The sequence below is a fragment of the Scyliorhinus torazame genome, chromosome 9, assembly GCF_047496885.1.
Source record: "Scyliorhinus torazame isolate Kashiwa2021f chromosome 9, sScyTor2.1, whole genome shotgun sequence".
NCBI lineage: Eukaryota > Metazoa > Chordata > Chondrichthyes > Carcharhiniformes > Scyliorhinidae > Scyliorhinus > Scyliorhinus torazame.
The window spans coordinates 242,752,751-242,767,537 of NC_092715.1; the positions used below are offsets into that span (position 1 = coordinate 242,752,751).

Here is a 14,787-nt window from a genome sequence, read left to right on the forward strand (position 1 = left end):
GACAGAAGCTGATTTTTTCCTTCCCTGCGGAAGTTGTTCAAACCAAACACATCATCCTTTGCAGCTAGGGTTTTATCCACACAGTAGAGGAAATAATAATTTTAAAAGTGGAGAGATGTGAGATTTATTGATATTGGAGTAATTGCTGGTACAACTCTAGCAAATTTACTTTCAGATAATGCCATTTAAAAGAAATATAGGCAGTTTGTGTCGTCAGGAGCCTTGTACAAGGTTTCTCAGATCTGTGAGTAACTTTAAAATTTAATAATTTCAAAAGAGCACATAATGGAAACAAACTACAAATGGCATCTGGAAGCATAATTCTTAAGACGTTTTTCTTGCTGTTCATGCTTTCCTGGTTGAAAATGGCAACAGTAGAACAAAAGGTGAACTGGGGTTATGGCCAGCAGAAATGAAATTCATAACAGCTAAGAGAAGCAAGTTCCCGACTCAGTCAGGTTTTGAAGCTTCAGCAACAGCTGGCTCACTGCGGGATGCATCCATGAAGCTGAAAACCATGACGATCGTCCAATTCCAGAGGCGTTCACTTCACAGCTTGAGAAGATGAAAGCAGAGAAAGAATTGACGATCACCTGGCAGTCAAGAAGGGCCACGCATGTAGCACAGGCGTTTCCCATGTGCACCTCGCCCTCCAACCAGGATCCAGCTCTAGAAACTGGAGAGAACAATGGTTCACCTGGGGAGTACAGCCAGAGCCAAGTTCAGGGCATCACAGGTGGCTCAGCTGTATAGGAGTAGGAAGAAGACTAGGAAAGCAATGGTGAGCAGAAATTCTACAGATAGTTAAACAGACAGATATTTCTACAGCTGCGAATGTTATTCCTTGATGGAATAATACATTTCTAATGGCAGAGTCAAGGACATTACTGAGCTATTCCACAGTACTTCGAGGGGAGGGTGAACTGCAGAGGCCATGATCCACATCAGTACCAACAACATAGATACGGGAAGGGGGTGCCGTAGTGGTATTGTCACTGGACTAGTAATCCAGAAACCCAGAGTCATGCTATGGGCCCCGGGTTCGAATCCCACCATGGCAGATGGTGAAATGTGAATTCAACAAAAATCTGGAATTAAAAGACTAAAGATGACCATGAAATCATTATCAATTGTTGTAAAAACCCCATCTGGTTCACTAATATCCTTTCGGGAAGGAAATCTGCTACCCTTACCTGGTCTGGCCTACATGTCACTTCAGATCCACAACAATGTGGCCGACTCTTAAATGCCCTCAGGGGTGGGCAATAAATGCTGGCATCCCATGAACACATTTTTTTTTAAAAGAGGTATGAAGTCCTGCAAGTACATTGTAGGGAGTTAGGAACTCAAAGGTAGTAACTTCCAGCTTATTTTCTTATCAGTATGTTTCAGGCCCAACTGGACCTGGTTCAGGAAACGAGGTCAAGGGAACGGTGAGCATATATCGTTAAGGCTTAGACTGGCTTTGGAAAAGGACAAGAGGCAATTCAGAGTAATAATATTTAATTGGAGAAGGGCCAACTTTAGTGGGGTGAGAACAGATCTGGCCCAGGTAAAACTGAATCAAAAATAGAGTAAAAACTATAAAGGAACAATGTGCAGCTTTAAAAGGTTAAATAGATCAGGTACATTTGAGGTGCATTCTCGAGAGGTCGAGGTAGGACAACCCTATCCGTAGCTCCCTGGGTCACAAAGAGATGGAGGAAAGATGACATTTTTAAAAAGACAGCGTATGGCAGGTGTTAGGGGGAATAATACAAGTGATGAAGGAGGGGACGGGGCACGAGAGAAGCAAGGGACAGGGAGGGGAGGAGAGGGACTGCGGAAGATCAAGCGGAGAGGTGCCGGGGGGGGGGGGGGGGGGGGGTAGGGACAGATAGGTCAGGGGAAGGCAAAAAATACAGGGGAAGGCAGAGAGAATGGGGTAAGGCAGAGAAGACGGGGGAAGGAAGAAAGGACGGGTGTGGGAGGAGGGTGGAGAGTCCGGGAGGAGTGGAGAGTCCGGGGGAAGAGGAGGAGAGAGACCGGGGGAAAGAAGGGAGAGGGGCAGGGAGGAGAACATAGGGAAGGGGGAGGAGAGGGACGGGGATGGGGAGGAGGAGAGGGACGGGGATGGGGAGGAGGAGAGGGACGGGGATGGGGAGGAGGAGAGGGATGGAGATGGGGAGGAGGAGGGGGACGGAGATGGGGAGGAGGAGGGGGGGCGGAGATGGGGAGGAGGAGGGGTATGGAGATGGGGAGGAGGAGAGGGACGGAGATGGGGAAAGGAGAGGAGAGGAATGGGGGAAGAGGAGAGTGATTTGGGGTATGGGGGAGATGGGTGAGAATACGGAGGAAGGGCCAGAGACCCGATCTTCTTAAAAATCCACAAGAACTTTGATTTAAACAACTTTTTCGAAACAAATGCGACACCATGGAGCCTGGAGATTTGACATCTGTTAACAAAATATGAGTGGGCATTATTGTTTTTTTTGAAAACATGTTAAGCTTGATCAATTTGTATATTTTAATTCAGTTTAGTGATACACCACTGAGGTGCATTGCATTCAACTATTCATTAAACCAAAAATTCTAAACACAGGGCATTGTACTTTAAAAAAAAATAGAATGTACGTAATGTAAATAATTGTTGTTGCCTGAAGAGAGTTTCTGACATTAGTTTCCTCCCTGGGAAGGGCTGAATGGATATACTTAACATCTGATGCAGGAATATAACATGACCCCTTTGCCTCCTGGCCGTCAGCAATTTATATATTTTCTCCATCACTGGAATAACAAATTTAAAGAAGTGACTTTTCATTCAGCCTAGATCAACCGATCTCTGCTCTTGTAGGACAGAATTGGATCTGTTTGGGAATCATTAGCTAGCAGCTGAACTTGCAGTTTACTGAGGCTAAGAATTGGGGGAGTGATTGATTCACACCAGTTTAAGTTTAATAATATGAATGCACTTGTCTGTACCTCACCAGCGAAGGTTAAAAACACAATAATCCCTAGGTGCTCTACAGTTATAACCACCAAAACTGAGCAGTTGCAATACTTGTGCTATACATTAATTGGGAATTGATGCATGACTACCAGTCTCTGCTAAAAGAAACTCTTGACTTAAGAAGAAAGCTTTAGCCTGCAACAAATTGCCGTTTGCCGTTTAAAGTGCACTCTTACATTTTTCAAAAAGAAAGTTTTTAAAGTCTGTGCACGGTGGCATGGGTGATCCTGGAAACATCTTAAGAAACAACCAAAGGGGAAAAAAAATCAGTTTAAGGCTTGAAAGGGCAATAAAGCCTCAGGGAAGAACATCACTGGAAACAGTCTTGTTAGGATTAGACGCAAAACTTGCACGTTCAATTTGAAGATAGGATTGAGAAAAGAAAAGCGACTCTTGTGTACTTACGAGCTTCAATCTTTGCAAAGGTATCCGGGTGATGTCCACTGGACTGCGATCTACCACATTGACAAATCTCACTTCTGGAACTGCGACAGCACACATCACATGAGCCCACCTGAACAACACAAGCAACAATCTGAATAATGTGATGAACCACAAAGGAATACCGATGACAACGTCCAGTTTCTCTTCCGGTCCGACAGTCTCAGTTTTCCGAATATGGCAAAAAGTCATTTTTAAGAATGCTGGCCTGTCAAATGTGCATGGCACTGAATCTATGTTGATTTTGTACACAAATCAGTTGCAGAATACAGTGGAATATTTTCCCCCCTCATTTTTTTCAGTTTGCCTAATTTCCGAGTCTATCAATGTACAGAAAAGGCTGAAGGTCAGCAACAAATTATTGGCTTTGTTATTTCCAGGATATTTCACTGTTGAAGGTGAGTTATGGCAGTTCTACCGTTTATGATAGCGAGACTCATAATTCATAAATGCCACGGTTACAGAGATTTATGATGGGCTTTTCGCAAATGAAAGAATACTTGGAACTCATCATTACCAGTGAGAGAGTTCATCTGCTCACTGGAAACAGTGCGACTATTTAAATCATGCCTTTAAGCAAGTTCTAGAACACCAATTCTGGGATTGATGCCGATGAATATTGCCCTCCACCTCCCAACGACAACCATGCCTACTATCCTCCCTGGCTTTCCACACTAACTTGCAGCATTGGTTCCATTAATCAACTGATAACTGTTACCATACTGTGAGGGGGAAATGAGGATTTGAGTACAGGAGCAGGGATGTCTTGCTGCAGTTATACAGGGCCTTGGTAAGGCCACATCTGGAAAATTGTGTGCAGTTTTGGTCTCCTTATCTGAGGAAGCATGTTCTTGCAATAGAGGGAGTGCAGCGAAGGTTTACCAGACTGACTCCTGAGATGGTGGGACTGATGTGTGAGGAGAGATTGATTCAGTTAGGATTATATTCGCTGAAGAATGAGAGGAAATCTCATAGAAACCTAGAAAATCCTAACAGGATTAGACAGAGTAGATGTGGGAAGGATGTTCCTGATGGGGGGTGATCCCAGAACCAGGGGTCACAGTCTGAAGACACAAAGTAAAAGTAAAACATTTAGGACTGAGGCGAGGAGAAATTTCTACATCCAGAGAGTGATCAGCCTGTGAAATTCACTACCACTGAAAGCAGTTAAGGCCAAAACACTGTGGGTGGGTCTCTCCTGCCCCCCAGCCATGTGCTTCTCATGATTTAACTAGTCGCACTGTTCCCATGTGCTTCTCAGTAGCAGGAGGCAGCACACAGGTTTCTGGCAGAGAGATTCTCCGTTTCCACCGCTGTCAATGGGATTTCTCATTGAAGCCACCCCACGCCACTGGAAAAACAACAGGTGGGGGAGCACTGCCAGTGGGACCAGAGAATCCTATTACCAGCGAACGGCCGGAGGATTCCGGCCTGTATGTTTTCAAGAGGAAGTTAGATATAGCTCTTGGGACGAATGGGCTCAAACGATATGCGGGGGGGGGGGGGGGGGGTTTCTTCACAGCGCCAGGGTGCCAGGTTCGTTTCCCGGCTTGGGTCACTATCTGTGCAGAGTCTGCACGTTCTCCCCGTGTCTGCGTGGGTTTCCTCCGGGTGTTCCGGTTTCTTCCTCCTACAAGTCCCGAAAGGCATGATGTTAGGTGAATTGAACATTCTGAATTCCCCTTCTGTGTACCCAAACAGGCAATGGAGTGTGGAGACTCGGGGATTTTCACAGTAACTTCATTGCAGTGTTAATGTAAGCTTACTTGTGACGATAATAAAGATTATTTTTTAAAAAGCTTATTATTAATGCATGGCAGAGCAGGCTCGAATGGCTGAATGTCTTTTCCTGCTCTTATTTTCTATGTTTCTAAAGAGAGAAGCAGGTTTGAAAGAATAAAAATACCCGGGGAGGACTCACTGAAGAGAACTCCAGAGAACAGTTTTCACTATGGTAATAATAGGGCTGGATTCTCCGTTTGGGAGACTTTGTTCTCACACCAGAGATGAATTGCTTCAGGTTTGCACTGGTGCTAGGAATGGCAGACATAAGCAATTCACTCTCCCAAGCCATGCAAATTTCTGAGGGGAAACAAGGGATTCTGTTCCAAATCCCGCTATTGGGCCGCCATTTTGAGTATGTGGCCCTATAGCCAGATCCGGAAGCTGGCCCACCTTCCCACTGCAACACAAATCCGGACCCCGACTGCGCCCCCCTCGTCCCGCATAACAGAGAGCCCGCCCACATAACAAAGATAACCCCCATCAGTCTCTAGTCGAGGGTTTCTGATGGGGGGGCTTAACTGATGGGAGGGTCTCTGATGGGGTAGCTGGTGGGAGGGTCTGATTGGGGGGTGGGGGTGAACATGATTAGCATTTTGGGGAGATGGGCCCCTCCAATGGCATTTTGGAGCACCTACCTTAAATACATACCTCCTTGGCCCACCGCGCCAGGGCCACACCCGACACAGAATTTTCACGGGAGTTCATTGGGAACTCCACTAGCGGCGGTGGGCAACAGGGAATCCAGCCCATAATTTTGCTGAATCACCATTAGATAGATGATGATCAGGACTTTCACATTCATTTCATACAATTTAGAGATTGGGGCTTTGTCGAACGAATCACTATCCTGCTTTAACCTTCTTTTCTACTCCCCTGACACATGAGCAAATTGTTCATTTGCATGGGTTACTCTCATTCTTGGATACCTGCAACTGGACCCCAATGTTCTCTCATGTAGATATGCTGACTTACATTTCTCTTCTCTTGGATGATAAAACATTAGCCAGTTGACTATTAATAACAGGGTGTGCATACATGACAATCTAGTTAAAGTTGGCCAATTGTTTAAAAAAGCTGATGCAACCACCAAAAAGATGACAAATCCAGAACTTACAAATCTCTGCCACATGGCCAAAAAAAAGTCAAAGGTTTGAAATCTAAGGTGTACATATATACAGCATTGCTTCAGTTGCACTAAATTAAGTACCTGCTTGGCTGAAAGGGAAATAAAATTATTCAAGGGGAAAATTAAATGTTGAACTTGAGGGGTCCAGAAGCATACTCCCTTGCAAATTTAGAATTTTCACATCAGAAATTATGTATTTCGATTAATTTTATAATTCACAAATGGTACCACAGTTCAGAGGCATTTAACCTTCCCTGAGGACCAGTACAGAGCAATATTTCACCCCACGATCTGCACCAACATTTCAGGTTTTCCTCAACCCTCCCAGCTAAATTGTACCCTTCTGCCTGTGCTACGCCACACAGTACATAGAAACATCAAAACTGGAGCAAGAGTAGTCATTCGGCCCTTCTAGCCTACTCCCCATTCATTATGATCATGGCTGATCATCCAACTCCGTAACCTGTTCCTTCTTTCCTACCATATAATTTGATCCCTTTAATCCCAAGCGTTATATCCAGCTCCTTCTTGAAAACATTATAGGGCACGATCTAATGGAAAGGTTTCTAGGGGTCATCTGTGGCGGGTTTTGCTGGGAATTTCCTGCCGGTTCTGTCGGCGAGTTCCCCACTGCTATCTAACCACACATCACTTTTTGGGCCTGGGGAGATTCCCACCAGTTTAGCCCACACTTAGAATGATTTTCATCACTGGGGCGCTGAACACTCTGACCAGACCAACTCCTCAGAGATTGGACCGCCATTCTGAAAGCGTGTCCGGATCTCCAAGTGAGCTTGTGGTGCCCAACACCCCCCACCCATGGGCAATGTCATCCCCTACCCACATGGGCAGTACCCCACCCCCCTACCCCCCCAAGTGAGGACACCCTGATATGGGGCCACTGAGTGCCCTCCCTTTTCAGGTCTTTCCATCCCCTTTCAGGTTCCCCCCCCAACCTTTTGTATCTGGCTTATATTGATGACCTCCAACTTTTGCTCCTTCATGTAAGGTGAAACACTCACAGTGACTACTCCATCAAAATCTTTCATAATTTCACGATTTCTATTAGCTCACCCCTACCCGTTTCTAAGAAAAAAGATATACAGCTTTTGCCAATGGGTAGAAAATCACATTTTTAGTATTCTGACGAAATGAGAATGACTGCATATGACATCAAGACAGCATTTGCCCGAGTGTGGCATCAGGGAGCTCTCGCAAACTGAAGCAAATGGTAATCTTGGGGAAGACCCTCCAGGTCGGAGCCAAACCTCGCACAAAGGAAGGTGGTTGTGGCTGTTATCAATTATCTCAGCCCCAGGACACTGGTACATAAGTTCTTCAGGGTAGTGTGCTAGGGCCAACCATCTTTAGCTGCTTTGTCAGTGGCCTTCCCTCCAACATCAATTAAGTGGGGTCGTTCACTGACGATTGCGCATTTTTCAATACCATTTGCAACTCCGCAAATACTGAAGCAGTCTATGCCTGCATGAACCAAAACCTGGACAACATTCAGGCTTGGGCTGATAACTGACAAGTACCATTCGTGCCACACAAGTGGAGGCATTGACCATCTCCAAACAAGAGAGTATCTAACCATCTTGCATTGAGATCCATGGTCTGCAGAATCCAAGTGGTGCAATGGTGGCCAGGCAACAAGTAAACGGTGTGGGGTTGACAGGAGGGCAGAGACATCCCACATACAGAGTGGATTGAAATTGCCAATTCCGCAAGATCCACTCTCCTCCTTCTTGAATAACTTCCTGAGCAAAAAGGGAGCAGCTACTGCTGGGCTTCACAACAGTCAAGACATCAGTTCAGCCTCAAAAATGGCCCTCGTGACCTCAGCTGGTGCTAAAACTGGCCCATGTAACCGGTTTTGAGAGAAGACGATATAGTGGCACAGTTAAAGAGGTGAACACGAAGGCTGGATCTGGGAGGGGAGATAAACAAAAATAAGGTTACTGTCGCTGCTAGTTATTTTAAAGGAATTGTCTGACCAGAACCAGTGCACAGGGCTGTTACTAAAGACATGGAAAAAGATGAATCTTGTGGATTCACGCCGTTGAGAGTGTTGTAAGCAGAGCTGAGGAGGGTTCTGCAAAAGTCCACCATTTTGATGAAGGCCATACCTGTGGAACTCGGGGTGGTTGGGAGCAGCTGTCTGATGATGTGGTTAAATTCTTGAAGAAAAGAAAAGGGAAAGCTACATGAGGAAGTTCAGAGCTTTGAAGGATCCTGATGCTGATTTATACCGGGTGGACTGCCCATTAAATCCACAAGATATATCTTTTGTTGTATCTGTATTTAATGTGTAATTTATAGTATGTATTGACTGCAACATGCCTGTTAACTCATGTTTAATTTCTTTTCATTTGTTTGTCATAAAAAGTGAATTCTCTGCTGGTTTTCACATTGGGGGTGTTTGGTAAATCTTAGATCTTTTTGCTTGCTGTTCTCCATAGGGATCATAACAATCTCCCCTCGACATTCAATGGCATTCCATTGTTGAGTCTCCCACCAACATCTGGGGCCTTCATCAATGACTGGAAATGTAACTATACAGAGATTGCCAAGGCAGGTTTGTGTGGTGTCATGGTCGCTGTTCTGAAGGCTGGGTAATTTGCTGAAAACAATGGTCTGTTTGAGGTTGCGCAGTCTGCAGCGACCTCCTCAGAAGACTAACATGGGACACAACCGACAAGGTGCCCTTCATCATCCAGTACTTCCTGGGAGGGGAGAAACTACTACATCTTCTTTGCAGCCTTCAACACTTCATCGATGAAGACGAACATCGTGCCAAGGTCATCCCCACACCCTCACTACTTGCCTTCAAACAACCACGCAACCTCAAACGAACCATTGTTTACAGCAAAATAACCAGCCTTCAAAACAGCGGCCACGACACCACACAACCCTGCCATGGCAATCTCTGCAATACGTGCCAGATCATCGACATGGGTACCACCATTACACGTGAGAACACCACCCACCAGGTGTGTGGTACATACTCGTGCTACTTGGCCAACGTTGTCTACCTCATACGCTGCAGGAAAGGATGTCCCGAAGCGTGGTACATTGGCGAGATCATGCAGACGCTGCGACAACGAATGAACGAACATCGCGTGACAATCACCAGGCAGGAATGATACCTTCCAGTTGGGGAACACTTCAGCAGTCAAGGGCATTCAACCTCTGATCTTCGGGTAAGCGTTCTCCAAGGCGGCCTTCAGGACGGGCGACAACGCAGAACAGAAACTTACAGCCAAGTTCCGCACACATGAATACGGCCTCAACCGGGACCTTGGATTCATGTCGCATTACATTCACCCCCCCATCATCTGGCCTGGGCTTGCGAAATCCTACTAACTGTCCTGGCTTGAGACAATTCACACCTCTTTAACCTGTCATTATCCCTCTCTCCAGTTGCTCCGTCTGGACCTGTAAAGACTTAATTACCTGCAAAGACTCACATTCAAAGTATCGCCTTGCATCTTTGACTTGGTCTATGTATATGTTTCTGGAACCCACCTCTTCATTCACCTGAGGAAGGAGCTGTGCTCCGAAAGCTAGTGATTCAAAACAAACCTGTTGGAGTTTAACCTGGTGTTGTAAGACGTCTTACTGTGCTCACCCCAGTCCAACGCCGGCATCGCCACATCATGGCTACAATGTTACAGACCAAGAGCTGGATTTCGGAATCAGACAGAGCATCTCCCCCGTAGAACACATGACCTAGGAGCAGGAGTAGGCATTTTCCAGGCCTCAACTCCACCGTCCTGCCCGTTCTCTATAACCCTTCAACCCATTACCAATTAAAAATCTGTCTAACTCCTCCTCTGAGACAGAACAGCCCATTTGATTGGCATCCCATCCACCACCTTAAACATTCACTTTCACCATCAATGGTACTCGGTGGCAGTAGTGTGTAACATCTCCAAGATGCACAGCAGCAATATGCCAGGTCTCTTTTGACAGCACCTTCCAAATCTGCAACCTCTACTACCAAGACAACCAAGGGCAGTAATTTCATGAGAACATCACCGCATGCAAGTTCTCCTCCAAGTCACACACCATTCTTACTTGAAACTACATCTTTGTTCTAGCTGGAACAATTCCTGCAACACTTTCTCTGACAGCACTGTGGGTTAATCTACGCCACATGGATTGCGGAGTTGAAGAAAGCAGCTTATCACCATCTCAATTAGAGATGGTCAGAAATATTGTCTTTGCGGAGCGTGTCTCTCATCCCAAGATCAAATTAATAAAACATTTGTATTTATAAATCTTTTGCATCCTCTCAAGTGCGATTATATCCTTTTAATAAGATGGCAACCACAATTGTACACAGTACTCCAAGTATGGTCTAAGCAAGGTTTGATACAACTTTAGAATAATGTTTCCATTTTCAATTATATCCCTTTACAAATGATCAATTGCATTCAGCTTGGTCTCATAACTTGGGACACTACTTTTAGTGATTTGTGCAATTGTACCCCCAAATTCTTTGGCACAACATCCCAATTAGATTCTTATTTTTCTTAGCCAATTTAAAGCATCGTGTATAAAATTCATAGGCACACCAAACAAAAGAAGGAACGATTCACCTTGTACCCTTCAACAAATCCTTAGATGAAATGAAATGAAAATGAAAATCGCTTATTGTCACAAGTAGGCTTCAAATGAAGTTACTGTGAAAAGCCCCTAGTCGCTACATTCCGGCACCTGTTCGGGGAGGCTGGTACGGGAATTGAACCGTGCTGCTGGCCTGCCGTGGTCTGCTTTCAAAGACAGCGATTTAGCCCAGTGTGCTAAACAGCCCCTCACCACACTTTTAACCTCTTGAACATCCCAGATTTTAATTGCTCCAACATTGGTGGAATGTCTTTTGTTGTCTAGACTTTCAGCTCTAGAATTCTCCCGAAATCTTTCCAACTCTCTACCTCTTTTTTTCTTTAAAATCTACATCTTTGACCAAGTTTTTGGCCATCTCCCTTTTGTGACTTGGTGTGCAATTTGCTTTATAATACCCCTATGAAGCACCTTCAATTACATTAAATCAAAAGTGGGAAGAAATAAGTTGTTACTTTTCCTTTCCTTTTCTTCGCACTCTCTTCTTCAATCCAATCTTTCAAGTGGCCAAAAGCTTGGTCAAAGGGATAGATTTTTAATGAAAAGAGATAGAAAGGTGGAAAGACCTTGGGAGAGAATTAGAGAGCTGATGACCCTGACAGCAGAATACATCCAATCTTTCTTTCACTTTCTGTATCTGATTTGATATTGAACTCACCCCCTTTAATTGACCCTTCTGCTCTGCCTTTCTGCTGTTTATTTCCCAATCTTAAAATTTTATTGGTTAAGGTGATAACTTATTTATTGCCCTGTTCACTCAGATCCCAGATTCCCTTGTTGAACCAGGCCTCACTTTCAGAAACGTTGCTCGATTTCCTTTGAGCTGAAAGTTGCAGGGACGATCTGAATCAACAACATACACTCTAGATAGCATGCTACAACAAATTCTGACCAAATAATGTTTCACATGATCAAGCGACAGCAAGTGATTGATGAATAGGCTAATTGTGCCTGAGGTACAATCAAGTTGATGGTTTTCTAATTTGAGGTAAGGAAGGTGTGGGCTGCACCAGATTACTATGTTTTACATGGTATGGTTTTCTTCCTCTTCACTATTTTAACTCCTCCATTAATCCTCTTGCTTAGCTTACAATTATTTATCGTTAGTGTGCGCTTGCCTTAGAGAGTTATTATTGGTTCTAAACATTTCCACATTTTCCTTTGCTACAAATGCAAGATTTTATAAGATGGCTTTATTTTAAAGTGTCTGTTCAATTCAAGATAAAATGCAGTAATGGAGAAGGGCCTGGGATCTCCAATTAACTCTGACCGAGGATAAGCTTTGTGGTCTGAATGCTATGGGGACCAGGAGTCCAGTTCTAGTCCAATTGAAACCCAAGTACCAGCTTTTACATCGGGACACAAAGTAAGGAACAGTTGGCTTACTAACTGCAGAGAGTGAGAACAAGAACTAGTCACAAAAAGAGAGAGATAGGGAAACAACAGCTGCTCGTGAAGCACAGTGGAAAAGGCAGTTCTCTGTTCGCCATCTGGCAAAATGCAGGTAGGGGCTTGTTCGCTGGTCAAATCTTTGAAGACTTTAAAGACTTAAGACTTGAAGATTTGCTCTGGCGCAGTTGGGAGCAGTTGCCGGAGGAGCCTAGCTGCAGGAAGACAGTTCAGAGATTCTCGGAAGAATGAGGGGAACAACTTTCAACCATCACAGAACGTTACAACTCAGCGAAACAGGGAAAAGTGGGCCTGTTACAATCCAAGTGATTTGGGACTGGTTCCCGTAAATACTACAATTCTGAGGAAAGTGAATGTAACATTTAAATGTGACACATGGTTTTTAGCCATGATAGAAAGTTAAGAGGGGATATCTTTTCTGTACTTTAGTATTTTAGTTGACTATTAATAAATGTTTAGTCAATATTAATTTAGTTTGTTACAGTAAAAGTCTTAAAACATGAAATCTTGTGTGATCCTTTGAGTTGGTTACTGGGAACACATCTATTTTGAAGAATTCTAGGTTAGCATTGGATTGTAGCATTTGACTGAATTTTTCAACAGTGCATCTCACTTAATTTCTTTTAGTTCAACCCTCACTTTACTGAAGTTTGTTTGCGAAATTCCTGACATTAATGATAAATGTTTTCAAATTTGATCGCAGTATGGGCAATCATACCAAGAGATTCCATTGTATTAAAATCGCAGAGGACTGAATCTGACTCCCGATTTCCCCTTTGTGGAATCCTTGAGGATTGGTGCTACCATTGTGATTGTGCTTGTGCTCCTTAATCACCATCAGAGTTTCCAGTACTTGAATCAAGTAAGCATTGTTCCAATATCAAAGAATAAAACAAAAAAAATTTGAATGAGAATACAATGGCATCCTATCACACGGTAAAGCAGTCCAAAGTTGCTTTTCTCCTGTAGCAGAGAACTGATATATCATACAAGGCCTCCACTTGATTCTGAACTAATGGGCACTGCCCTAAAATCGGATCGAAATATTTCAAATTTGATAATGGACTACAACTATTCTGATCGACCTGTGATCATGGATGCTAAACGAAAAGAGAGTTTTATTTGCAGAAACACGTGTATTGACCCTGCACACAGTTAGCTCACAGAGTAAACACAGTTTGTGAAAAAATAATCCTACTTGAAATTGGAAACCATAAAATATTGGCAACTGTAGTATACATATCCCTGATTAGGACAAAAACAAATCTTTACATATAAAAAGCAATGTTTCTCCTCCATCATTTGTTTATGCTTTTTAGACATCACCAATTATATTATCTTCACTATAAGGTCAAAAGCAGGAAATTCTTGCTACAACTGTACCATTGGTGAGACCACAGCAAAAGTACTGTGTGCAAGCTCAGTTTCCTGACCTAATGAGGGACAGGAAAGGTCCAATGGGCTGATTCCTGGGGTGAATGGATTTGTCTTATGAAAAAACCATTGGAGTTTAGAAGAACGAGAGTAATCTCATCGAAACCTTTGGATTATGCGGGGGCTTGAAAGGGTGATTGCTGAGCGGATGTTTCCTTTAATGGGCGAATCTAGAACTAGGGGACACGGTTTAAAAATAAGGGGTCTCTAATTTAAGACAGATTAAGATGAATTGCTTCCCACAGAGGATTGTGAGTATTTAGAATTTGTTCCTGTGATGTTCTCTGCTTTCTGATAAGGTTGGCTTTGATGTGTAGTATTCAACAAAGAACATCATGCTATGTTGATTGACAAAGCTAATTTATTAACACTACTTATAACTAGAATTGAATTTCTTACTAAGATACAAAGGTTGCTAAATAAACGATGCTATAACGCCATCTCCAGATCTCCTGAACACAAGACTACTCTCTCCCGCCTAATCACCTACTCCCAGAATCAAGGGCGTCACGTGATCTCCGTGACAGCTCTTGATCACCATCTGGTGGTTAGATGCATTCATATAAAATTGTTAACCCTTATCCATATTGTCACAGCTTCCACAGAGAGCAATGGAGGTTGGATCATTGATTATATTCAAGGTTGGGTTAGGCAGGGTTTTGATCGACAAAGGAGTCAAGGGTTATGGGGCCTGGCAGGAAAGTGGAGTTAAGGCTACAATCAGATCAGCCATGATTTTATTGAATGGCTGAGCAGAGCCAACAGGCCGAACAGCCAACTTCTGCTCCTATTTTTTACAATCTTATAATCGGGGGTGCAATGCTTAGTTACTTTTAGTTCTGCACCACATTTTGTGTAATGCAGTAAACGATGTAAGTTAGTTTTCAAAGATGAAGTTAAGATTTTCAAAACTCATCGGAAAACGCATGTGTTGCCGCTTCCTTCCGAGCAAGAAAACATAGAGACGGTAAGG

General features: G+C 43.7%; 1 protein-coding gene across 4 annotated transcripts in view; it reads right to left on the minus strand.

Moving 5' to 3' along the window:
• LOC140429773 (lysine-specific demethylase 4C-like) overlaps positions 1 to 14,787 on the minus strand; it is a 557,303-nt gene that overhangs the window by 163,152 nt on the left and 379,364 nt on the right. For all 4 annotated transcript variants that reach the window (XM_072517215.1, XM_072517213.1, XM_072517214.1 and 1 more), the window contains one exon: positions 3,395 to 3,503. In XM_072517215.1, the coding sequence (XP_072373316.1) occupies positions 3,395 to 3,503 (109 nt within the window). The remainder of the gene's footprint in view (positions 1 to 3,394; positions 3,504 to 14,787) is intronic.